Here is a 27,851-nt window from a genome sequence, read left to right on the forward strand (position 1 = left end):
CTCTGGAAACCAGGACTGATTGGGCCATTTCGGTGCAATTAACAGAACTGTATACATGTCCATTCGGACTTTTCTGATGACAGAATGAAGGAGGCGCACCGGGGGAAATGCATACTTGCTTTTTGCCGGCCATTTGTGAGCCAGCGCGTCCACGCCCAGCGGGGCATGGGACATGGATTACCAAAGGAGACAGTGGGCGTTCTCCGTGGAGGCGAATAGGTTGACTTCCGCTTTGCCGAATATTTCCCAAATCCTCATCACTGTCTTAAGATGTAGTCTCCATTCCCCTGGTAATGTCACTTGTCAATGTCACTTTTATTTATAGAGCACAATTAAAACAACATCTGTTGATCAATGTGCTGTACATAATATCGTAAAATATAATAAAACACAGTACAAATAATACATAACATATAAAAAAACAAACAAGAGAGGGCATCACTGGTTAAAATGTATAGAAAAAAGATACATTTTAAGCTTTGATTTAAACTCATGTAGAGTTGTGGCTGTTCTAATAAAAACAGGCAAGCTATTCCAGAGTTTAGGTGCAGCTACAGCAAACACATGATCACCTCTTAGTTTCAGTCTAGTCCTTGGAACTGTTAATAACCTCTGGTTTGAGGATCTCAAAAATCTCCCTGAGTGATACTCGTACAAGAAATCAGAGAGATAGGATGGTGCTAAATCATTTAAGGATTTATAGATGAGGAGAAGAACTTTAAAACCAATTCTGTAATGAACTGGCAGCCAGTGTAGTGATACTAAAATAGGGGTAATATGTTCATGTTTACTAACACCAGTCAGAAGTCTAGCAGCTGCATTTTGTACTGTTTACAACCGAGAAAGAGATGACTGACTGATTCCTGTATAGAGTGAATTGCAATAGTCAAGCCTTGAAGTAATAAATACATGAATCACCTTTTCAAAATTCTTAAAAGAAAGAAAAGTCTTCACCTTGGCCAAAGCTCGTAAATGAAAGAAGCTAGATTTGACCACAGAACTGACTTGTTTGTCAAACTTAAGAGCACTGTCAATGCACACTCCAAACTTTTGTATGCATGATTTAACATGCGGAGACAGAGAGCCGAAATTTTTACTAGATGTTCTAAGGGATTCACAGGGCCCTAAAATAATTATCTCAGTCTTACATTCATTCAAGTTTAAAAAAAATTAAAGACATTCAAGCCTTTAAATCAGAGAGCCAGGCCAGGAGAGAGGCTAAACTATTCTTGTTGTGTTAAAGGGCAGATAGATTTGGGTGTCATCTGCAAAACAATGAAAAGAGTTTTCATGTTTCTTAAAAATTGTACCTAAGGGAAGCATATAAATGGAGAATAAGATAGGAGCAAGAATAGTGCCTTGGGGAACACCACAGGTAAGTGGGGCAGAACCTGAGGAAAATTCACCAATATTGACTGAGAAGCTTCTATTCTTAAAATAAGATTGAAACCAATTCAGAGCCTTTCCTTGGATACCTACACATTGCTCTAAATGAGAGATAAGAACAGCATAATCAGCTGTGTCGAATGCAGCACTTAGATCTAACAGCACAAGCACAGCAGAACTACTGAAGTCAATAGTTAGCAATACATAATTTAAAACTTTTACAAGTGCTGTCTCGATAGAGTGGTATTTTCTAAAACCTGACTGAAAGACTTTGAAGATCTTATTTTGTCCTAGGAAACTGTGTAGTTGCTGAAAAATTGTTTTCTCTAGAATTTTAGAAATAAAAGAGAGCTTGGAAACAGGTCTAAAATTAGATAAAACTGTAGGGTCTAGATTTGACCTTTTAAGAAGGGGTTGAACAGAAGCATGTTTTAAATAAATGGGTACAGTTCCCGTTTCAAGGCACTTATTGATAATATTTAAAAGACTGGTGCCAACCACATCAAAAACTTGTTTTAATAGACGTGGGGGAATAGCATCACAGGAGGAGCCAGTGGGCTTCAGCTTACTCAAAATTTCTTGTAAAGAAGGAAGAGAAACAGTTTTAAATTGGCTAAAAACAGCAGTGCAAGTAGGGTGGACAGAGGGATCATAATTAGGGGATATGATGTTCAATCTAATGTCACTTATCTTGTCAACAAAGAATTTAAGAAAACTTTCACACATGGCAGAAGACTCAGCCGGATATACACTGACAGAAGGATTCACAACAGCGTTTATAATATTAAAGATGGTTCTTGGATTGTGACAGTTCCTTTCAATGTGGTAAGAAAAAAGTACTTGGACTTAGCTGATCTCACAGCTCTCTGAAATTGAGATAATGTATCCCTTAGAATATCATAAGAAACCTGAAGCTTGTCTTTCTTCCATTTTCTTTCAGCTCTTCTGCAGGCCTGTCTAAGACCCCAGGTGGTGTCGTTTAGCCAGGGCTTAGACTTAGGTTTATGATATTTGGCCATTAGAGGAGCCAATGCATCTAAAATATTAGTGTAGACAGAGTTTAACCAACTGAGGTGCTCATCGGCACCCAGGTCGTGAAAAGAGAGATCAAAAGATTGAGAAACCTCCTTAAATGCTGTTGAAAAACCACCACTTGTAGTAGATGTAAATAAACAAGACCAACGCATAGATTTAGCAGGGTTGTCAGTATAAGATAAGAGGGGAATACTGAACAATATAGGCTTATGATCAGAAATGCCATAATCACATAATTCAATGTCATCAATTGATAAGCCATGCGATAACACAAGATCAAGTGTATGTCTGTGTAGATGAGTGGGGCCTTTCACCAGCTGAGTCAAATCAAAAGAAACAATGATTAATAAATTTGATGGCCAGCGAGTTTGACGGAAAACACACATGGACATTAAAATCTCCAAGAATTAGTAGTCTATTAAAATTTGGAATAATACTCCCTAGAAAGTCTGCAAAGTCATTGATGAAATCTTTGTGGGGTTTTGGTGGTCGATATATCACTGCTATCGCCAATGCCGTGACCATTTCTAGTTCCACCCGTTGGAGTTCAATACTACAATATTCATCAGTCATTAGAGTCCTAAACTTAAAATTGTCTTTAAAAATCAAAGCCAACCCTCCTCCCCGACCTGAAGTACAAGGAGAGTTAAAAACTTACAGTCAGGAGGAAGAAGTTCAGAGAAGGGGCTCAAATCCCCAGTTATAAGCCACATTTCAGTGACAAATAGAAAGTCCAAGCCACGCGAGGCAAAAAAGTCATTTAGGATAAAAGTCTTATTAACCACCGATCTAGCATTGATCAAAGCGATCCTCAGCCTCACCGAGTCCTCAGTCGGCTGTGATACCCAGCAAAGTGAGCGGAGATGGTGCACATCCACACCACGGTAGAGGCGAGGCAGGCGCTACAAAGGGAGCTGAGCTGTCCAGTCTGCTCGACATAACAAATAGCTCCAAATAGCGGATTAGCAGATAATTCCCTCTCCGGTGACTCCAGATAATCGATCCGTTTCTCAACATCCCCCACTCTTGTAACCACCTCAGTGAATTTCATCACCACAGTGACTGCTCGAATTTCTGCCTGCCTGGCAGACATCTCAGCCTGGATGAAGGAGCACCACGTGCAACTCAACCCAGCCAAGACTGAACTCCTTGTCTTTCCAGCCAACCCTGCTGTTGAACACAACATCAGCATGCAGCTGGGTGCAACTACAGTAACGCCTTCCAAATTGGTCAGAAATCTAGGGGTAACCATCGACAACAGACTAAATTTCACAGACCACATCTCAAAGACCGCAAGATCATGTAGATTTACACTCTACAATATCAGGAAGATAAGACCCTTCCTCTCTGAACATGCCACACAACTGCTTGTCCAGTCACTTGTCATAACTAGACTGGACTACTGTATCGCTCTCATTGCAGGCCTCCCTGCATGTTCAATTGGACCCCTGCAAATGATCCAGACGGCAGCAGCATGTCTGGTCTTTAATGAACCAAAGAGAGCGCATGTTACACCACTCCTTGTCTCTCTCCACTGGCTGCCGGTTGATGCACGTATCAAATTCAAGACTCTGATGCTGGCATACAGAACTGTCACTGGGTCTGCTCCAGCATACCTAAAATCATTTATGCAGAGCTAGGCGTCAACTAGAAGCCTGCGGTCAGCTAAGGAACGTCGCCTTGTTGTACCAACACAAAGAGGCACCAAAACACTTTCCCGGACTTTCAGATTCATCATACCACGTTGGTGGAACGACCTTCCCAACTCCATCCGTGAAGCTGACTCACTCTCTGTCTTCAAAAAGCGACTAAAAACACATCTTTTCCATGAGCACTTAACCAGTCATTATAAAAAATTTCTGTTGCACTTTATTCTGTTTTGAATACTATTTTGATGCCAGTGAAACTTTGTAATACAGCACTTTTCATACCACTGTCTCCTTAAGATGATTCACTTATGTTTTCCTCTTTTGTAAGTCGCTTTGGATAAAAGTGTCTGCCAAATGAATAAATGTAAATGTAAATGTAACAGGCCATAAGTTGGAAATCAAGCAATCCGCTGAGGGAGACAGGCCAAAGTAACAATCCTTTGGACAGTGTTGTGGATGAATCTGCACGTTCTTTGTGCTTATGCCTCCTATTAGTTGGAGTTTGTTTTGTGGAGTATTTCTTGCAAGTCATTGGAGTGATTAGGACATTTGTTGCACTCATGTAGCAGTCGAATGGGCCGGCTCACTGAACATTCGTTTGACTGTCTGAGAAAAATGAGCGCCTTTTTTAATTTTAATTTTTTGTCCTGGTTCCGCCTAGCAGTTGGAGTGTGTTTTGTGGAGGAACACACCCTCGAGACAGTTATGTGGATGAATCTACATGTTCTTTGTGTTTATTCTGCCTATTGGCTGGAGTTTGTTTTATAGATTATCTTTTGTTGTGAATTTTTGTCTCACAAAATTTTTATAGAAACACTGGACTTGAGCAATCTGACAGCAAAGTTGTCGCGGGGGCTCTCGTAGGCGTACATGGACTGTTTGAGTTTAGAGGAATGGACGCCAGTTGGCGCTGTCATGCGCGGGGTTAATACACACGTTTTTCTTTTTTTCTTTTTTTTGGTTCGGGGGAAGTTTGGGGTTTGATTGTTGCACTAATGTTGGAATTTTTTCTAAAATGTCAAAATGTCAAATGTTAATATGAGTGGATTATCTCTCTCCACATTAAATATGAATGGTAGGGGCACCCCATAAAAAGAAGGAAGGTTATTTCTCTTCTTAAACATAAGAAATATGATATAGTGTTTCTTCAAAAAATGCTTCTTTCCCTACAGGAAGCTGAAAATTTTGGGAAGATATGGGGTGGACATGTTTTCTTTAGTGCTGGCTCTAGTAAGAGCAGGGGAGTCATTACACTGATAAGTAAGCATCTACAATTCAAATGTCTCAAACAGATTAAAGATATATTAGGAAAAGTCATTATTGTTTTAGCAGAAATTCAAGGGCGAAGTCTTATTTTGGCTAATATTTACACACCTAACACTGATGACCAGGGCTTTTTTGTAGATCTTGAAGGGATATTGCAAGCCGCTTGCACCCCTCATGATATAATATTGGCAGGAGACTTTAATCTATTGATGGACTCAGTCTTTGATCATAGTGAAGCAAAAGTGTGTAAGCCCCCTTGAGCAACATTGATGCTTCACATGATGTGTAAAAATCTTGGTCTTACAGATATTTGGAGACTTTTGGACCCATCTGGTAGGGACTATACATTTTTTTTCATCAGTCCATAAGATTTATTCTAGAATAAATCTTTTTTATATCTAAGTCCCACATTTCATCTGTTGTTGATTGCTCAAATGGAAACATCTTAGTCTCAGATCACGGCCTGGTGAGTTTAGAGGTGTTGCTACATATGGAGAATAGGAAATCATATAGTTTGCACTTTAATGTATCCCTTTTGCAAAATCCTGAATTACAACAAATGTTAAAGGTTGAAATCAATTTTTATATGGAGACCAACTGGTCCTCAGTATCCTCTGTGGGCATGGCTTGGGAGGCACTTAAGGCAGTTCTTAGGTGCCAGATCAAACAGTATGCCTCATTCACCAAAAAATCCAAAGCACGAGAACTCGTGGAGTTGGAAGGGAATATTAAAAGTGCCGAGGCAGAGCTGAAGCGCCGAATGTCGACTAATGGTCTCAGTGAATTGACCCGATTGAAATACAGATATAATACTATTTTGTCATGGAAGGTGGAGTTTTGGCTATTCAGGGCAAGACAGTCATACTTTGAGTCGGGGGACAAAGCAGGGAAGCTTTTGGCGAGATATATAATGCAGAGAGAGTCTTCTGCTACCATTCCCTCTACCAATCTGCTGGTGGTGAAATATTTACCTCTGCCATTGATATTAATAATGCTTTTAAAGAATTCTATCTTGATCTCTATAGTTCCACATCTTCGTCTACTGATGAAGATATTAGAAACTTTGTGGAACCATTAGAACTTCCTAAACTGACGACTGAGCAAAAAAATTATCTTGATTCTGAGATAAACTTGGAGGAGCTTGGCGAGGTAATTAAGGCCTTGCCTACAGGCAAGGCTCTGGGGCCAGATGACTTTGCTGCTGAATTTTCTATTATATATGCTACAGAACTGGCTCAACTTTTGTTAAAAGTTTATACGGAATCATTAAAGAATGGAAAGCTTCCGCCAACCATGACACAAGCCCGGATCAGTCTGATTCTTAAAAATGACAAGGATCCAAACAAGTTTAAGAGTTATCGTCCAATTTCCCTGATCCAGTTAGACATTAAAATATTTTTAAAAAATGTGGCTAACCGATTAAGTAAAGTTATGACATCTTTTATACATATAGATCAGGTGGGGCTTATTTGGGGCTGCAGCTTTTCTGCATTTCATCAATATCATGTGGTCAGTGGCAAATGATCAGACTCCGGTCGCTGCCATCTCACTTGACACCGAAAAGGCATTTGATATGGAAGAATGGGATTATCTTTTTAAGATTTTGAATATACAGGTTCGGGGAATACTTTTATTGGATGGATTAAGTTACTTTATAGACAACCGGTAGCAGCGGTGCAAACAAATGGATTAATTTCAGATTATTTTACTCTGGATAGGGGCACCCGGCAAATTTGCCCTCTTTCCTCATTATTGATCTGTCTTGCCCTGGAACCATTAGCAAGAAAGGAAAATTATTTTCCAGGGGTGGTGGCGGGAGGTAAGGCGCATAAGCTTTTGCTTTATGCAGATTATATTTTATTATTCATCTCTGACCCCACTAGATCTGTGCCTTGCCTCCACAGAATTATTAATTCCTTTTCTAAATTCTCAGGATACAGAGTCAATTGGTCTAAATCTGAAGCTTTGGCTCTGACAGCATACTGCCCAGTAACGGCTTTTCAGCCGGGCACCTTCCAGTGGTCCAAACAGGGCATTAAGTATTTGGGTATTTTTTGTCCCAGCAAATTTGTGTGATTTAGTTAGTTAATTCTGACCCCTAATAAAAAGGTTTTCCAGCGATGTGTGCAGGTGGGCTTCAGTACATTTATCTATGATTGGGCAGGTTAATGTTATTAAAATGAATTGTATTCCAAAATTCAACTACCTGCTACAGTCTTTCCCTGTAGATGTCCCCCTCTCTTATTTCAAGCAATTTGATAGCATAGCGAAGTCCTTCATTTGGAATGGTAAACGTCCCAGATTACATTTCAATAAATTACATAGGCCGATTGACAAAGGTGGGCTAGGCCTACCCGAGATTTTGTTTTATTATTATGCATTCGGTCTCAGACATTTGGCTCATTGGTCACTTCTACCTGAGAGAGCCCCTCCCTGGTTTTGTATTGAATAAGAAGTTCTTGTCCCTATTTCACCATTGCAAAGCCTTTCTATTAAACTAAACGGAGAAGTTAAGTTACACCCCGTTATCTCGCATTTGCACTTGATATGGACAAAAGTGTCCAGAGTGTTTAATTTGGATATTTATTTAAATGTTGCCTCGAGCATATGGCTGAACCCAAAATTATGTATTAATAAGTCCCCTTTCTGCTGGTCAGAGTGGATTGTGAGGGAGGTTAATACGCTCGGTGACCTATATGAGAGTGGAGTGTTGAGATCCTTTGAAAATATGGTTCAACATTTTAGGATTCCCAGATCTCAGTTCTTTAGGTATTTACAGCTGCACCACCTGCTCTGTACTGTTTTTGGGAGTAGCACACACCTCCCTAAAGCAGCAGATACTCTGAGAGTGGTGATTACTGCTTTTGGAAAAGGTCATGAGGCATCAGTGTATTACTCCCTGTTATTCAGAGTCTAGGGGACGGAGCTTCAACTTCTCTCAAGAGATTATGGGAGAAAGATTTAAACTTGGCATTGGAGGGAGTGTGGGCTAAGATTCTAAAAAACGTCAAGTCTACATCTAGAGATGCAAGGGTGCGCCTGATGCAATTTAAAATTTTACATCGATTCTATTGGACCCCCTTCTAGATTGTATAGGCTTGGTCTTAAAGACACACCCACCTGCTGGCGATGCCAATTAGAAGATGGGGACACAACCCATGTTTTTTGGTGGTGTGTTTGTGAGACTCCTGACAATTCCCTGGCTGGCCACTAGGGGGAGCAATGAACTTTTGAACTCTCTCCACTCTGTTTGATTAATGATCTAGTTCACCTGTGCCTAGTTTTGTCATTTGTATTTAAACCCAGTCTTTTCAGTTGTTATTTGCTCAGTCTTCCCTTGAAGTAAGTCAGCCTCAGTTCTTTCCCCATGATATATGCCTGTATGTTCTTGTATTTTTTTTTAGATTTTTTGACTTCTGGAACTTTGGAATTTTTCCCTTATTTTGATGCCTCTCCATGTGGATTATTTACCTTTGTTGAAGTTTTGGAATTGCTTTTTCCCCTAAGACTGAATTGTGCCTTTGTATCTCCTGTTGGATTACCGTTTGTGTTCAGTAAAGACAGCCTATTGAACTACACACTGTCTTCAGCCTTGTGTCTGCATTTGGGTCCACAAACAGAACTGTCTCTAGTAGCTCAGGGAATAAGACTGCTATCCTTTCACACTACAGACCCAGGTTTGAGCCCTGACTTGGGCACCCATTATAACAGTGTTAAGACCCAATAATTTTGGTTGAGGGTTCAGAGCTTTATGTGTGATGTATTGGACACTCAATTTTCATTTTGCCCCAGACTCTGTATCTGGGGCGGTCATTAATATAGGGGATAGACATATAAAAATTTGGGTCCTAGTCAGAGTTATGATCAGCAGATGGATCATTCTCAGGGGATGAAAGTCGGCTGGAGCACCCTCATTTCAGGAGCAGTGCAAAGAGATGGGTGGGGTGGCGGCATTCGAGGAGGTAATATATAGAAGGCTGGGAAAATGGGATTTGTTTAACAGGAAGTGGGGTAGATATTTGGCCTTTTTGGAGGGTTCTTGGGGAGAGGTAGTGGAGAGGAATTTGTAGTTTTAAATGTGTATGTGCATTCTTGTTGTTTTTTGAAAGTATGTTTTTTAAAAAAAAAATTATGTTTTAATTATTTATGACCACTGGAGTGTGTGTTTGTGTCGGGGGTGGTTCAGGGGTTTGGAGGGGCTTAATTTATATAATTTGATTCCGTATTTTCTGTTATATTTATTTATTTTGTGAATAGAATCAATACAAATTGTTAATAACACAAAACATCAGAATGGGGAAAAAAATCAGTGATTTTGACCGTGGCATGATTGTTGGTGCAAGACGGGCTGATTTGAGTATTTCTGTAACTGCTGATCCCTGGGATTGTCATGCATAACAGTTTCTAGAATTTACTCAGAATGGAGCAAAAACTAAAAACATCCAGTGAGCAGAAGTTCTGCGGACGGAAATGCCTTGTTGGTGAGAGAGTGGTTCGAGCTGACAGAAAGGCTACTGTAACTCATATAACCACTCTGTACAACTGTAGTGAGCAGAATAGCATCTCAGAATGCAGAGCATGTCGAACCTTGAGGCAGATGGGCTACGAACAGCAGAGGACCACGTCCGGTGATTAATTGGGGCCATAGTAGTAATAAATAATAAAGTGCTCAATAAGTGTATATCAGCAGTAAGATTAGTCCAAATCTGTAGTGGTGCAGAGCTCTTTGAACAGCTCTGGATCAGGACCTTGCTCATCCATTTGTTTGAGGAGCTTAGCCTGAAAAACCTGGAACACTCGACATGCTGTGGAGTGCTGAACCAGCTTAGCCCGCTGCTGTAAAAGCTCTTCCAGCCAGTGCAGACGTCAGTCGACATAGCTTGGAGGAGTGGGTGGGGCAGGATTTCCATCCCATGGCAGTATTATGGCAGAGGTGAGATGCGACCACCTGTCCCACCAGAGGAAGCTTTGAGTAGCATTTTTCCTTGGCGTGGTCCACTTTAGTGAGAATGGTATCACCTCCAACCTGAGTGCGCGAAGAGTATAGCGCACTCCAGGTCATTGTGAGCTTCGTGTGGACCTCAGGGAAGAATGGTGCGCTACTCCGGACCGCAGTCTGGTGACCACGGCCAGTTTGCAAAAAACATTCAACCAGGTGAGACTTTTCTGGCACTTCTGGAGGGGACTATTCAAGACCAAGCATTTCAACTGCCCTCGCAAGGAAGTGAAGAATCTCCTTGTCCATGGTGTTTGCACGTTCTTCACCTTTGCTGGGGGAAGGGGCGGCAACATCCCCCATGGACCACTCGTCTGAAGCTGCAAGTGACACAGCCACATTCCCATCATCAGAGCCGCCAAATGTAATGAGGCTATGTGCTCCAATAGCGGGCCGGAGCTATTTCATGCACATATTGTACAGGCGAGGACGTTAGATCGGAAGTTCGGGGAGCTCGTAGGGCTTGCATCGGCACGAGATCCTCCTCTAATTCTTTCAGCTCAACCTCACTTCCCCGCTGTGCCTCCTCATGTGGTCCCTCGGGACTTAACACAGAAGAGGCGGGAGAGGTTGGATCTTCCCTCAGAACGAGGTCAATTCTAGAGCGCAACATCCAGAGATTCATGCCCTCGCAGTGAGGCCCAGGCAGTGAACACAGCTCTCGTGCTCATCAGGTGGCGGGATGTGCCATTCACATAGGGAACACTTGCGGAACAACATCTTTAAAAAAACGCTTATCACGCAAGTGGCTCTTTAGTTAATATTTTATATATAAGGATACATATATATTGTATTATATAGGCCAACTGCATGCCTGAAGGGGCGGGACTCAGACACCATTGCCAATCAGAGGATTGCCGTGATTGTATAAGGGTTTCAGCAAGGTCGTGTAGAAGGACACTCACCATAGAGCAATGTCGAATGAACTGAATCGAAAGGAAACTGCTTTTTTCCACCTGTTAAGAAGGAAATTAATTAACAATGTGCCAAAGATGAAAGCATCTATTAAGCCAATAAAAAAAAACTGAGATGTAGACTGTGGAAACATGATTAAGTGGGCATGTGGCAGCTGTTGAACAAGCAGAAAACAGTTTGTTTCAAACAACAGAAAATTCATGTATCGATGATGCATGTAATCGCCTGTTAATTATGGATTATGCATGTAAAAGTAGTTAATTGCAATACATGGAAAAGTACTGAGGTGATGCTGACTATGTTCCACATTGCAAGTGATCATTATCTAAGTGGAAGTGATAAAATATATTTTAGCAATATTTTACATATTTGTGCAATTTATTTTGCCACTAGAGGCACCAAACAGAACTGCAAAAATAATGATTGTTTTCAAAGATTTCCTGAACATTGCTATTGGTCAGACAAGCAGATAATCCTACACCAATCTTACACCATTGGATAAGCCAGTGTTGCTGACTATATTGAAAGGCTACTACAAAGACGAAAACTAGAAATGTACAAATATTTTTGCTAATTTAAAATAACGAGAGTTTGTAAAAGTAAGAAAACTTAACTGAAACTATAAATGTGCACTAGAAGAGAAATGGAAACTCTAAATTACAGAGAAAATGACTAAAACTGATTTAATTAATCTCCTAAACCTGTTAAAAAGAACCATCAAAGAAGCAGACATCTGTTTGATTGATTGACTGATTGACATGTAAAACAACCAATCACTGTTTGTTGCATATTCTGATAAAAGGTGTTTTGTGTCATCATACCTAATAAAAAAACAAAACTACTGAAAATCAAACTAAGACTAGTCATTTTCCAAAGAACATTATACAAAATATTTATTATAATAATAACATAAAAACTAAACTGAAATTGAAAATCAAAATATGAAATAAAAAATGTAACACAAAAAAAATAAAAAAATAATTAGTGGACTTTTCAAAACTATAATAACTGACATATTGTGAATAAAATGCCTTGTAAAACAAAAGTCATATACTCCAAACATCATAAGAGCTGACACGTCATTCATTGCAGATTTTCAATATGCCGTTTAGAGACACTAGGACTGAACTATTTTGAGTAAAAAAAAGGATGTAATGGTGTGTGTGTGCGTGTGTGAGTGAAGGCCTTTGCACACCAGAGGCGATGCAATAATGTGAAACGAATAGCTGACAATGGGCCTTTCTATTTAAAAGCAAGGCGAATGATTGCCATTAACACGTTCATGCCTTAACAATAGGTGGCACTAATCAACAAGCATTTCTACCCCAGTACGGTACATGCCAGAAAGCACCTTTCAGCTGGTCTGCCCTTCGGCCATCACAAATGAAAAGTAGAACAACTTTGCAAAACAACCCTGAAATCGCAATAAGAAAGACAAGAAAGCGATTTCTCTAACAAGCAGATCGAATTAAAAAAATGCATGATGATGACGAGTTTGTTGTTGATATGCTCAATGAAAAATGTAAACATTCAAGACAGAAAATATTTTTTATTTTGACAAGCTGACAGGCAGTATTATCATGTATACACAGTCTGAGGGGTGATTAGAAAGAATGGGGTGTAAAAAATAATGTAAACGTTTAAAACATGTTATCTATTGGAACAATACTGATTATATGCTGCCATGCATACTGTACATATTTGTGCTATGTCAAGTCAAGTCAACCTTTATTTATAGAGCACATTTAAAACCAACAGAAGTTGACCCAAAGTGCTTTATAGATCAAACAAATAAAATGACAGAGTGATATAAAAACATACTGATTTAAAGTTAAATATAAAACATTATAAAATTAAATACAACATCATGTATTTATCCATTTCAAACTATTCAATGATCTATTCAAAAGCTACAGAATAAAAATATGTTTTTAAAGAAGATTTAAAAATGGCTAATGATGAAGCTGACCTGGAAAGGGAGACTATTCCATAGATTAGGACCTATCACAGAAAAGACACGGTCACTCTTAGATCTATAGCGGCAAAGAGGAATCCTCAATAGAATTTGATCAGAAGACCTGAGCGCTCTGGTGGGGGAGTAAGGGTGAAGAAGGTCACTGATATATTGGGGTGCGAGACCAGATAGTGCCTTGTAGACAAAAATCAGTATTTTAAAATCGACCCTGAATTTCACAGGTAGCCAATGTAGAGATGCTAAAGCCGAGGAAATGTGATCCCTCTTTCTTGACCCTGTTAAAATCTTAGCTGCCGCGTTTTGAACTAGCTGTATGCAGGATAACGCAGTATGGGGCAGACCAATGTACAATGAGTTAGAATAGTCTAACCTTGATGTGATAAGTGAGTGGATCACAATTTCCAAGTCTTTATGGGAAAGAAAATGTTTTATTTTAGCGATAGATCTCCAGTGGAAAAAGCTACCCTTGACAACAGCACTGATCTGCTTATTGAAAAGTAACAAGGAGTCCAAAATCACTCCAAGACTCCTCACATGATCTTGTACATTCGACGACTGAGGACCTAACTGGGAAACCAGGAAACCGAGGTAAGGAGGATGTGGATGAACCTAAAATCAGAACTTTGGTTTTGCTTTCATTTAATTGTAAAAAATGGTTTGCCAGCCAATGTTTAAAATCTCTGAAGCAATTTAGGGCATTCTCAGATGAACAATTCTTGTCTACACTCACTGGGAAATAAAATTAGGAATCGTCAGCATAACAGTGATAAGATATGCTGAACTTCTGAAAAATAGAGCTCAGAGGAAGCATATACAGGGAAAATAACAAGGGTCCTAAGATCGACCCTTGAGGGACACCACACTGTAATTGAGCCGACGTAGAAAATTACCTACATTTACAGAGAATGTCCTTTCTTTTAGATAGGAGGAAAACCACTGGAGGGCCATACCCTGGATACCAACCATAAATTATAGACGATTGAGAAGAATATTATGGTCGATATTGTCAAACATGGCACTGAGATCTAATAAATCTAAGACGACAGGTGAACCTGAATCCATGGAGAGTAAAATATCATTAGTGACCTTCAACAATGCAGATTCAGTGCTTTGCAAGGGTCTGAAACAAGACTGAAATGTATCTAAAATGTTAAATGTATTTAGATAGGAGCAGAGCTGCGAATAAACAACTCTCTCCAAAATCTTGGAAATAAAAGGCAGTTTGGAAATTTGTCTGTAATTGTTTGTATTGCTGGATCCAAAAAAACATTTTTTTAACAAAGGATGTAGAATTGCATGTTTAAAACTACTTGGAACAACTACACTTGCTAATGAGCTGTTAATTATAGCTGTCACACTAGAACTGATAGTTATAAAAACTTCTTTAAGAAGGCGTGGAGAAAGAATATCCAGCTTGTAACTGGAACACTTCATCTTAGAGACTTAGAGATCTGCTAACGGTGCTGATGAAACTGATTCAAAGTGAGTCAGGGAGCTGGACGGGGTAGGAATTAGTGGTTGATCAAACTGTGCAGGTACAATAGCACTTTTATTCTGCTAAATTTTGAGAGTAAAGAAGTTTTAAAATGTTTCACATGTCTCTTGGGTGGCATCCAGAAAAAGCATTTTTAGTTGGGTTTGAAACAGAATCAATTGTTTTGAACAATACTTTTGGTTGATTTGTGTTATCAGAGATTAATGTAGAGGAAAAACTTAGCTTTCGCTTCCTTTACAGCTCTATGATAGACAGCTCTCTATGAACAGCTGTTTAAAATGAATGTAATGCACTGACATTATGACTGTTAAAACTAATTTTGTCAATTGAAACGATATCTTATTGCCATGTGTATATCTTCTTTTGTTATACATTTGCTCAAAACCATGCATGTTACGATATAAACATGACATCTAAACACAAAACCCATCTTCAGTCTGACCCATTATTAGATACTTTACTATTAACAACACTACAGCTGTTTAAAACACTACAGCTGTTAAAGACTGTTAACGATAGCACAGCAATAATGATAACATAATTTTGTGGATAAACCACCATGTTTTTCATAATAGCAATTATGTTATATGTTAGGTTATATTATCTAATATTATTCATATTTGGCGAAGGAAAACATAAAGACCAGTTGTTTAAAAAATACCTGTATAGTTGTTTATTTAGTGATACAAAGGCAAAGATCCTGCAATGTATATTATATTAGAGATATAAGAGAACTAACATAAAATGAAATGCAAATGCAAAATAATCAGCAATATGGGATACATTTTGAAGACAAATCACATAAGATCAGAACGTTTTTTTTAAAGGTGATGCAGCATTATCATTGACATGTTTACATGTTTTTTAAGGCATTTGATGCCAATGAAATACACATCCTCACTGCAGGTTCAGGATTTCTTCCTCAATTTACTTCAGCGTGGTCAAAACAGCATTCTGTGCTTTAGCGCCACCAGTTGTGCTGGTTTTGGTAACTGCAGCAGCTTCTGACACATGATCCAAAGCTCATATTAAATTGGTTAGGGCATTTCATCACTGGAGTGGTGGTGGTGTAGTGGACTAAAGCACTGAACTGCTAAGCAAAAGGTTGTTGGTTCAATCCCCACAGCCACCACCATTGTGTCCTTGAGCAAGGCAGGATGCTCAGGGGGATTGTCCCTGTAATAAGGGCACTGTAAGTTGCTTTGGATAGAAGTGTCTGCCAAATGCATGAATGTATCACTGGATGAAGAAACAAAATTGAGACACTCACCTTTAGAAAAGACCAGGTGTGAACAGCTTCATATGAAACCTTTGTTTCTATTGAAAAGGTTAATCATGGAGAGAAATGGTGGCAAAAATGCAAGTCTGGTGTGCAAAAGCCTTTAAGAGACTGTGAATGTAAGTACATGTAAATGTCTGAGCAGTATGACCTTGTACCATTTGGCTGAAAAAAGGCTGAAGACTTCAAGGATGAAATAAAGATCTTCTGGAAACTTGTCAGTGCCTTAACTGAGCCCTCATTAAACATTGTTTTCACACTCACCTCATCATTTGCACTCTCCATGAAAGAGCCTCCGAATAAGGCAGCCATCCAGTCACAGCTGGAGATCAGCAGAGGCTTGTGGGCGTTAATGGTGCCATCATCCAACATGAACACCACATCTACAAAAAGTGTCAGTCAACACTATGAGCTACAGCTCTTTACAAAGAAATCACTTATATCACCTTTGTAATCCCATTTTAAATCCCTGAAAAAAAAAAACATCTTATACCAGCCTATGGTTGTTTGCTGGTCTTAGCTAGTATAGGTTGGTCTCTCAGCCTGGAAAAGCTGGTGTTTACCTAAAAAATACCCAAAATCACTCTGAAACCATCAAAACAGACCAGCCTAACAAGCTTGGCGAGGCTGGGAGACCACCTAACTCTAGGCTGGTTGAAACTCCCGCTGTTTTTCATTAGGGACCCCTGAAAATACTGTTAATCACATTCTTTTTGCATGAACACATTTCAGGATGCAAGCAGTTAGCAGATGTTGCAGCAGATGTAATAATCATTTCTGAGTGCAAGTGTGTTTCTTTTCAACTCAATGTAGGGGAAATAAACACATATGGGATGCCCCATACCTGTGAAATTATTCTTGGCAAGACACTCTTTGATTCGGTTGGCTTTTCTCACATGGAATGCCTTTGTGATCTCCTGATTCATGAAGCCCTCATTGTTCATGATATTCTCCACCATCATCCTTAGGTCAAACACCTCCAGGATCTCAGCAATCTGAGCGATCTTCATCAGATCTTTCTCCTTCTCGTCTAGCTCACCGGTGTAGAGGAAGCGTAGGACGGCAATAAAGGGTCCATGCTGGATGGAATGATCCATCTTCACCACTGTCATGAGAGCTGGTGTACCCGTAACAGGGTTAATCACATTCTCCTTGTGGATGCTGTAGAAGGCCTTGCTCCAGGAGGCCAGTGACAGCCTGGTGCGATGGTGCATTCCACTGAAACTCATCATTTTGAGGGTACCGTCACTCTTGGATGCCCGGAGTGAGCAAGGCAAAAGGTTGGGGAGAAGAGCCACATCCTCTTCCGTGTCTAGGCTTAGGGTGCGCATTAATTGATCCCGTCCGTGACGCTCAGTTACCACCAAGCACTGGGACTCATCTGAGAAGTCCATTTGGAAAAGGTCAAAGAATTTGGAGGATGAGGTAGAAAGGTAGATCCTGTGGGCAAATAAGTGGATATGTTCCTGAATGATGAACATAACATCAGCACAAAGGGGGCTCTCAAGAAGCTGCCGCGGGCCATCCCGGTTTTTGGCTGGGCACTCTGGAATCTTAATGAGTGGTGGAGGGGCTCTGGGAGGCAAAAATGGTGCTTGCAGAAGTGGCCTCTGGACCCTTCTCAAGTGGGACTTCCAGAACTGTAGCTGACGTCTGGAGATGAGGGCAGCTCGGATGGCGTTGTCAAATATATCTTTGATGCCAAACTGGTCGAAAACACTTGTCTCGTAGTATGGGATGCCAAACTCTTTGGCTACCTCTCTTCCACTCTCTGGTGGCAAAATGTCTCCATGTTTAATTGGCCTGTGAGACACGAATAAATAAAATCAAATATTGCATTAATATGACAATTCTTGCTTTAATATCACAGTGCACCTTGTTAGAGCAATTGTAGCTTCCTAAGAGAATGTGACAAATTTTAAATGGAATTTGGGCATCAAAAGAGCCAAGTTCTTAGTGCATAGTTGTAATTTATGTGATAAAAGTCATAAGGTGCTTTTCCACCATCGGGCCGAACAGTTCTGAGCTTGGTGAGTAATGGTTCCAGTAGCCTTGAACACAATTTTGTATGATTACAAACCGTTCCCGGTCCAGATCTCTCAGCACAGTAAGCTTATCATTCTCAACTCTACTGGTGGACCAGCTTTAGTTACATGGCAACTCACATTACTTGCTCAGTAGGTCCATTCTCATCCTGATTTTGCAGCACCACAATGGAAAAAGAAACCGTAACCACGTCAACTAGCATGGAACGATACAGAATGGCATGGTTCACCAAAGGTAACCATTTATCCCAATGGTGGAAAAGTGTGCCTATAGTTAGAATTCCAATAAGTCCAGACAGGCCCAACCAGAGAGACAAGGGTTGAGTCAGTACCTTGATAATGGGCGTCTAGCCCGATTGACTGCCTCTAGGTCAGCATAGCGCAAGTCCAGCTGGCAACCAACTAAGATGACAGGTGTACGTGGACAGAAGTGCTTGATCTCCAGGTACCACATGGTTTTAACATGGTGCAGAGAGTTGGGATTGGCAATGGAGAAGCAGAGGACCACAACGTCAGACCTTTGAATGTGAAAAACAAGAGGCAAATCAAGTAAGGGTCTGAGTACAACCCGTTCTTTTTTCAACACAGGGCAAGACGGCACTTAACACGCATGCTAACGTTATTTTAAGCTAAGAGTGTTGTATGTGAAAGTGCTAAGTGGTATCTGTAGCAAGACCCCAGTTCTTCAGTGCTGGGTGGACATGCAAAGGAACTTGCAATCTCCTTTTGACAGCACACAAAAAGATTGCCTTTAGTTTACACACACATCCTTGTAGAAGTCCAATGCCAGAGTACATAAACTTCTTCGGCAATGCTTTTTTATTGGCTGCCTCAGTGAGGACTCAAACAAGTATGATAAACAGACCAAACAAAAGCACAAAGAGGATGACATGCAGACATTCTGACACATTGTTGGCATACAATCCCATAGCAAGAGTAGTACAAAGTCTATCCTGGAGAGGGGCAGGCGCAACACCCTTTACCACATAACAAGTGAATAATGTACAATCACCCATTTGCCATTGTCCCACAGATGGAATCGTGCATTTCTTGCTGACTGGGAAAGCAAAGGTCTCAGCTACCACACCACACACTGAATTGGCAGTGCAGAGAGTTATGGAGATTCTAGCAGGTTTGAAGACTTACAGTGTCTTGCTTATGTTTCACAGGCTTGCATAAAGATCAAAGGAACCCTACAAACAAAAAGAGGCACAAAACAATGCTACATAATAATTCTGGTCAACAAAGCAGAATTAGGGCTGTCAATGTATCATGTCAATGTATTGTGAAAGAAAATAACACAATTAATCGTGTTCTTACCTGTGTGTAAAATCCGCAATACAGAATTTTCCTATATCGGTGTCATTCAAGCTTGAAGTACCACCTTAATATTTGCGTAAGTCTACAGTCAGTGAACTACCAGCAACTCCTCTTGCCAAACCACACTTATAAAAAGCAGGCAGCACAGCCACAGAATAAGTAAGGTGCCATTGACACAGGATGCGTTTTTTTTTTTTTTTTTGTATCAGTCTGTGCTGTTTTAAATTGTTTCACTGTTAAGTTTTATGTAAACTTGCACTAGACTGATGTCTACAGTATGACAATTTCAAAGTGTTTAGCTGTTTTTGTCAGCATCTCCTGCCATTAATGGCATGTTTTTAAGATTCCGTATCAAATTAGTAGAAGTTGATTTCTGACTGGGGGCTTTTCATGGCAAATACTGTATTCATACATTAGATTAATGGCAATTAATTACATTAATTAATTAGCCTATCATGTCATTCATTTGATTAAAAATTGTAAACGATTGACAGTCCTAATTAGAATCCAGGGTAATTCTGTCTGGATGCAGGACAACATTACTGCCACAATCTCTTCTAACAATGCAAAAGCAAGTCCAAAGCTAAACCAGCTCTGATATCACGTAGCTTGTGAGACGTGACACTTATGAAATCTTAACTCTTTGAAGTGACTCAGCAAGGACTGAATAATTCACTCTTCACTAAGCCCTGCCTTAAAATGTTACTGACCCATCCTACCTTAGCAATTGTTGCCATTTGCCATGTTATCAGACAAGCTTTTACTTTTTTCTATTGTAAGTCCAAGGAAATCACCAATTTGTTCTAATGGGATGTTCTGTAAAGCTTCTCTGAGTGAGCAACAGTAACCAAGGGAGGTGGAGCTTAGTGAAATCAATTTCTAATCTAAAACGTCTCCTGGAATTCAATAATGGCTTCCTGAAAACCAAATCTTTCAGGATAAATGGGGTTCTTGGCAGATCACCATAACACTGCACCCCAGAGACAAGCCTGTTTGAGCTTAAGCCAGAATCAGTGCACTTCTGATAAAACATTTAGTATTTGTTTGTGGTTTATACTGTCCTAGGCGTGGTGCAGAAACAATTTTTCCTCTTAATGACTCAACAATAACTCCCCCAACCTGAATAAATGACAGCAAATCAGCATTTAAAAGCAGCAATTAGAATCAGAATGAGCTTTATTGCCAAGTACAGTAGCGGTTCTAGCTTGTATGGCCCTGGGTGAAACCTGCTGCAACACGCCCCTGAAGTAGTTGACTGGGGGGGCAAGATGCCACCCTGGGCAACTGCCCATGTCGCCCATGACTAAATCCGCCACTGGCCAAGTATGCTTACACATACAAGGATTTATTCTTGGTGACAGAAGCTTCCAGTGCACACAGAATACAGCAACAAGACAGAGATAATAAGATAATAATAAAAAAACACACACAAAAAAAAAAAACAATAGAAAATATAAGTACACTTCCGGTAAAAAAGTTTTGAAACACTTGACTGAAATGTTTCTCATGATCTTAAAAATCTTTTGATCTGAAGGTGTATGCTTAAATGTTTGAAATTAGCTTTGTAGACAAAAATATAATTGTGCCACCATATTAATTTATTTCATTATAATACTAAAATTTAATAAAATAAAAAAAAAACTTTTTTGAAATTGATGACTTGGACCAAAAGAAAAGCAGCCAATAAGTGCCCAACATAGATGGGAACTCCTTCAGTACTGTTTAAAAAGCATCCCAGAGTGATACCTCAAGAAGAAACCTCATTGAGAAAATGTCAAGAGTACATGTCTGCAAATTCTAGGCAAAGGGTGACTACTTTGAAAATGCTAATATATAACACAGTTTTGATTTATTTTGGATTTTGTTTAGTCACAACATAATTCCCATAGTTCCATTTATGTTATTCCCTATATTTGATGACTTTACTATTATTCTAAAACGTGAAAAAAAAAAATTATAATAAAGAATGAGTAAGTGTTTCAAAACTTTTGACCAGTAGTGTATATATAGAAATACACAATAAGACAATATATATATATATATATATATATATATATATATATATATATATATATATATATATATATATATATATATATACGTATGTACAAATACAAATTTGTTATATACAGTATTGTGGTAATGTATTGCAGAAGAGGTAGGATATTTTAAATAAATATAATTTACTAAGCTGTGTATTGCACGTAATTATTGCACAACATTTAATTTTGATTTTGTGCACTTAGCCTCAACAACCTTAGCCCAGTCCTGAGAGTAAAACCCTCAACATGTCATTAATAAGCAATAAAAATGAAACAGACTAGCAGAAAGAGTAATTTGTAAAGTTGCTACATTTAAAATAGAAGGGAATTTGTATCCTTTAGGTGAAATCACACAGATTTATTCCAAAGTTCTCAATACTGGACGGTTGTATTTCACCTGAAGACACAGCACTGTCAGTATCAACAACATCAGCTAATCACTCAGATTTATGACTTCTCTTTTCGCTGAGTTGTTTCTCCTTGTTCATCACTAAATGAGCCAATCACTGTCAGCTAGGGCTGGGCGGTATGACTGTAGAAATGTGTTAACCGGTTTGCTATAACATGGTAGATCATTCTATAGTGCTCTATTGTGTATTCTAACAGTGGGCAGAACTGCTTTATGCTATTGACACATGAGAGCGATAAAGAAATGTGAAAATATAGAGCAGAACATTTCCAGGTTTGTTAGGTACAAGTTTAGTTGTTTACAGTTGCAACATCATAACTTGTTGCAGTAGTATAGAATTCAACTGATGTGCTTTCACAAGTTTTACATATGGCTTTAAATGTAAAAAATTCAATCAAAATTTAGATTTCGATACTATCTGTTTTATAATATTAGTTTAATGTTTTGAGTCTTTTGTTTTTTTACCCAATTGTTCAAGTTGTTTTTGAACTGATGCCAGACTTATTTATAGTCATATGTGTTAAATAATTGTATCTTTTGGTATGTAACCGCATTCAGGTTCCGCATTTAGCTCCGCCCCTGCATTCAGGTTCATCTAAAATCGTGAGTTACTTCTGAAACAACAGAACATGAGATTTTTAAAGTGTTTCCAGACTCACATCTAAAGGCCTTCACACACCAAATGCGAATTGTCTAACATTTTGAATAGAAACAATGGATTCCTATGAAGCTGTTCACACTTGGAGCAAACATTCACACACTGACAAAGCAAAGTTCTTTTACTGTGAGTGTATTATTACTTTTTTCATAATATACAGTATATTGCGGCATCTTTGCCTTTGTATCACTTTTTTAAATAAACAACTTTACAGATCTGAAGTGTTTTTCTAAGGGCTAAAATTAATACTATTGCTGTGACTTGCAGTGCACCCTGTGTGCCTTTGTATACCAAAAATGCGGTGGTTTCTCCACAAAATTATGTAATCGTTATACAGTCATTAACAGCTGTACTGTTGTTAACAGTAACGTATCTAATAATGAGTCAGACTGAAGATGGGTTTCATGTTTATATGTCGTCATGTTTAATACGTAACATGCAGGGTTTTGAGCAAATGTAAAACAAAAGTAGATCTATGTGGCAATAAAATGCAGTATTGTTCCAATTTACATAATTTGTTTAAACCGTCATTATGTGAGTGCATTACATAGTGATTTTAAACAAATGTTCATAGCACAAATATTTACAGTATGCATGGCAGTGGTAAGGGGCAGAGGTGGCTCAGCAGTTAAGGCTCTGGGTTACTGACCATAAGGTCAGGGGATCAAGCCCCAGCACTGCCAAGATGCCACTGTTGGGCCCTTGAGCAAGGCCCTTGACCCTATGTGCTCCGGGGGCACTGTATCATGGCTGACCCTGCACTCTGACCCCAGCTTAGCTGGCAAATTTCACTGTATATATGCAAAAAATGTATGTATAATGTGTGAATAAAATAAATAAAGGCTTTTAAGTTTTGTTCCAATTGATAACATGTTTTAACTCGATTCTTTTCTAATCACCCCTAAGATTATGGTGTATACATGATAATACTGTCAGTCAACTTGTTCAGCAGGTGAACTACAATAGTTTGTGAAGTGTCTAGAATGTTTTCTTTCTCTACAAAGAGAAAGTCTTTTACTACAAAGTCGTCATCGCTGCTGCAGCTTGTAGAGAAATCTGTATTTTTTTTTACTGATCTTCTCATCAGATAAATTATTTGCTCGCCTGTGGGCAGACAAGCTGAAATTCGCTTTGTGCCACCTGCCTGGGGTAAAAATGCTTGTTGATTAGCGGCATTTTTTGTAAAGGCATGCATGTGTTAATGGCAATCATCAGCCTCTTTTCATGTGAAAGGGCCATTAGTCGGCGATTCGTTTCGCATTATCGCGTCAACTCTGGTGTTCAAAGACCTTAAGCCTTACGATGTGTATCGCTTTGGTCTGTCTTTGTAGAGGTGAGAAGTCTAGTGAACATCTAGAGGTCATTTTTTGAGACCAAGCAGAGCTTTATGGCTCTAGGCCTCAGTGCCTTTGTTTTATTTTTGGGATGCAATAAAGCAGGGTAGACTAAAAATACAATTCTATTGATATGACTGGCCGAAAGACAGAGAGTATGGCTTGCGCTCTGGGAAACAAGTCAGGTGTGTCTGATTGGAGTAGTCTACAATGTATATAGCTCTAGGTTTAGTGCTGTCCAGCAAAGTAAATCACAAAATATTCTCTAGTATTCTTTAGCTAGGGTAAATATGCAGACATACTTAGGTTTATTATGAAGATAATTTAATGGCAAAAAGATTTGTATGCACAGAGTGAGATTTGAGTTAGAGTTGCAAGCATATTTTAGCAGTATTTAATGCTTTACATATGTGTAAATCATGTGTTATGAATCTGTATTTTTCGGATTTTGGCTCTGCTTTTTCACCTAAATATTGCCAAAAACATTGCAAGCAAAGTAAGAGTGTTATGAGCAGAATAACGGATTGACCACATAGAATCTGTCCGTATGTCTAAAAATTTTCTATTACAAAAGTGTAAATTACTTTGTGTTTGTGGTGAAAATATTTTTCAGAAATAATCCAATATACATTGTTCCTTCTTCCCTTTTGTTCCAATCACACCTTTTGGCACGACTTTCTCACACATCTATCTATCTATAAAAAAACAAAATTACCCAGAATTAGCAGAAAGGGTAAAAAACACTTTACCTGCTGTTTCCTTTTAATATTTAGAGAGTTTAGTTTTTTATGGCTTACTTTTACCATTTTGTTTCTATAATGAGTTCTACCAGCAAATTACATACATACATCCAAGTCAGAAGAATTCAGATCAAATTTATTTTGTATTAATATGAACACATGATTTATACTAATGCAAAGTATATAAATACTGCAAATCTTTTCTTCTTACACTTGCAACTCAAGTCTCCTTTCTGACTGTCAGAGGCAAGAATCAGGTCACCCATGTTGTTAAGCACCATCTGTTCAAGCCAACATGAAACAGAACTCACAACCCATTTTACTTCTGTATAATAATGTATTTCGAAGAGAAACAGAATATTTAATGAGAAAAAAAAGCTTGATTTTATCCATTGAGAATTGGATGGATCATGAATTGTGGCTTTTACATAACACATTTGAGCCAGGGGGGAGTTATGGGAGGGGTTGAAAAAAAGAGGACATTAGCCGAAATTGAAAAACGTTTCAGAGGTAGAATATGTTGTTTGCTGTTGTTATGTATATTTGTAGATAGATAACGAAGACAAAAAAAAAAAAAATCCTTGGGAATAACATGCAGTGATGAATCCTGCACAAGATGTAGAGACCCAAGCATTGATAATAAAAAAAATAAAAAAAACTCCTTTAAAGTGTTTGGAAAAACACTGCAAAACTGCACTGGGCATTTAGGGTTGCAAAAGTTCACTACTGTTTTTTAAATGGTAAGTGGAATTTGTGAATCAATTCAACACACAAAAGTGTGTGAAAAATAACGAATGTAATGTAGTATATTTAATATACCATGAATACCATAAAACAAATGACAAAACAGCACAAAATTAACTGAAAATCATATGGAATAGTTTAAATATGATTTACTGAATAAGCTCCATTGTGATCAGATATTATTTAATTCAAGCAAACGATGGGTTTTTGAGAGTTAAGAAAGTAAACAGGGTCAATTTCATGTTGACTTTAAACACTTCAAAATAACATAACAACCACACTCAAAGAATATCATCCTTTCTACAAGAGATTCTGAATGTTTTTTTTTTTAATTATTATTATTGTCAAAAATTACATTTCTTAAAAAATGCTGCTGAAAAAATTATGTTTGACACAAATTATGCATGATTGATAACACAAAGCTACAACGTAGTGGATTGTGAACCCTATACATAAAAATTGGCCTGTAACAATTAATATTATCTAAAAACAGTATTGCTTTATTAACAGTTAAAAGCATCCTGTGTAATGTCTGCACCACTAGCATCACCAAACAGAATTGCAATAATAATAACTGTTTTCAAATAGGTTTCTTGAACAATCCCCTGTCTTTCATTGGTTGGCCAAACAGATAGTCTTGCCCCAAACTTACACCACTGGTTGAGCTAATATTGCTTTGTTGGGCTGGACGAGTCGCTTACTTATAAACTTACTTACAGTCTCTGTATATTAAGCTGTGTTAGGAGAAAGTATTGTAACAGGAAAAAATGCATCACCTTTGAATGTCACATGATCAGAAAATGATATAACAATAACATGTAAATGAATGCTGCATGCTATTTCTACCACAATAACATCCTATACAAACTTTTATTCAGTTCTGAAAATGACAAAAAAGAAAGCATGAAGCAGTGAATGTGATGAAAGCAAGAGCTCATTAAACGAGTGCTTGACAAAAATGGCCATGAGTTAACATAACAGTGCTCAGCTGTCATGTTCTGCACGCATTCAGTTGCAAATAGCTCAGTGTCTGATGTCAGAGCAAATGATGAAAGCATCTGATGGCACGATGCTTCCTGTCTTTCTGTTTAGTAAAGTGTCAGTAGTGCACTGAAGAAGCAATTTAGAATTTCACCAGTGATTTGTACAAGATATGAATTAACCATATAGCACTGAAATTTTCTCATGTATGCACTGATATAACGTCATGGTTACTTGCGTAACCTCCGTTCCCTGATGGAGGGAACGAGACGTTGTGTCGATGTAGTGACACTAGGGGTCACTCTTGGGAGCCCGAAACACCTCTGGTCTTTGATAAAAGGCCAATGAAAATTGGCGAGTGGTATTTGCTTACCACTCCCCCAGACATACGGGTATAAAAGGAGCTGGTATGCAACCACTCATTCAGGTTTTGTGCTGAGGAGCCGATACAAGGTCCCGGCCATTTCAGCGGGTTGTTCAGTGTTGTGGCAGGAAGGACACAACGTCTCGTTCCCTCCATCAGGGAACGGAGGTTACGCAAGTAACCAGGATGTTCCCTATCTGTCACTCACTCGACGTTGTGTCGATGTAGTGACACTAGGGGTCCCTATAAGAAACGCCGCAACTAGCTGAACTGTGTTACGTGAACTGGCGGTGTGTGACGGGCAGACCACTGTGTGCCTCGTAGCCAGCGCACCAGGCCAACACGTAACCTCCCCCAATGCTGTTATGAGTGTTGAAGGGCCCTTCGGGGACAAGTCGACTGCCCAAAAGATAGACACAGGCTAGCCCAGTCATGGCCTCTTATCCTCTTTTTTTTCTTTCTCTCCCCCCCCAAAAAAAGGAAATAACTGACTGGGGCCACCAGGTCTACGTCGGGGGGTGTCCCTCCCAAGGGGAAGACACAGCGGAGACCACACCCCGCCCAGAAAGGGGGGGTATTTTGAGTGGAAATACGTCACGTGGTCTTGCCAAACTTTGTCGGAAGTATGTCATGTGGAGTAGTCCCATAGTAGGTCCTACCCTATGGGGGAGGAGTTTCTACAGACATGGTGACTGGGGCCCGAAGACACAGTTTACCAACAGGGAAACAAATTAGCGTAACCACGACGTGCCTGGAGACCTGCTCTAGGGGAACGCCTGCCCATAGAAACGTGAGGTCGGTCCAAGGGCTGAAGAGGCTGTGACAGATCGGCGTGATGGCGACGCGATGTGTCCCATGGCGCCATGCCCATCTTGGGACTCAAGTCTGCAGCCAGTGCTGAAGCGGTCTCATATGCATCAACCCGAGTGGAGTGGCCACCGCATAGGATGCCATATGCCCCAGGAGCCTCTGAAACAGTTTCAGTGGAGTCCAACTCCAAGTTGAGATGCTCTGAACCGGGAGGAGCATGCTCTTTTCCCAGTTGACCCGAAGCCCTGTATGTCCGGGGGAGTGGTATGCAAATACCACTCGCCAATTTTCATTGGCCTTTTATCAAAGACCAGAGGTGTTTCGGGCTCCCAAGAGTGACACCTAGTGTCACTACATCGACACAACTTCGAGTGAGTGACAGATAGGGAATGTAATTTTGAACATCCT

At 39.4% G+C, this 27,851-nt stretch overlaps 1 protein-coding gene across 4 annotated transcripts in view; it reads right to left on the reverse strand.

The window, feature by feature from the left end:
• LOC127423365 (rho-related BTB domain-containing protein 1-like) overlaps window positions 1-27,851 on the reverse strand; it is a 70,276-nt gene that overhangs the window by 28,936 nt on the left and 13,489 nt on the right. Inside the window, exons 3-6 of one of the 4 annotated variants that reach the window (XM_051667613.1) lie at window positions 19,188-19,234; window positions 18,374-18,559; window positions 16,841-17,799; window positions 16,261-16,379 (exon numbers count right to left, since the gene is read on the reverse strand). In XM_051667613.1, coding sequence (XP_051523573.1) covers window positions 16,261-16,379; window positions 16,841-17,799; window positions 18,374-18,495 — 1,200 coding nt within the window. In that variant the 5' untranslated portion in view covers window positions 18,496-18,559; window positions 19,188-19,234. The other 3 variants (XM_051667614.1, XM_051667612.1, XM_051667611.1) reach the window with 3 other exon arrangements.

The sequence above is a fragment of the Myxocyprinus asiaticus genome, chromosome 32 (genome assembly GCF_019703515.2).
Source record: "Myxocyprinus asiaticus isolate MX2 ecotype Aquarium Trade chromosome 32, UBuf_Myxa_2, whole genome shotgun sequence".
NCBI classification, from domain to species: domain Eukaryota; kingdom Metazoa; phylum Chordata; class Actinopteri; order Cypriniformes; family Catostomidae; genus Myxocyprinus; species Myxocyprinus asiaticus.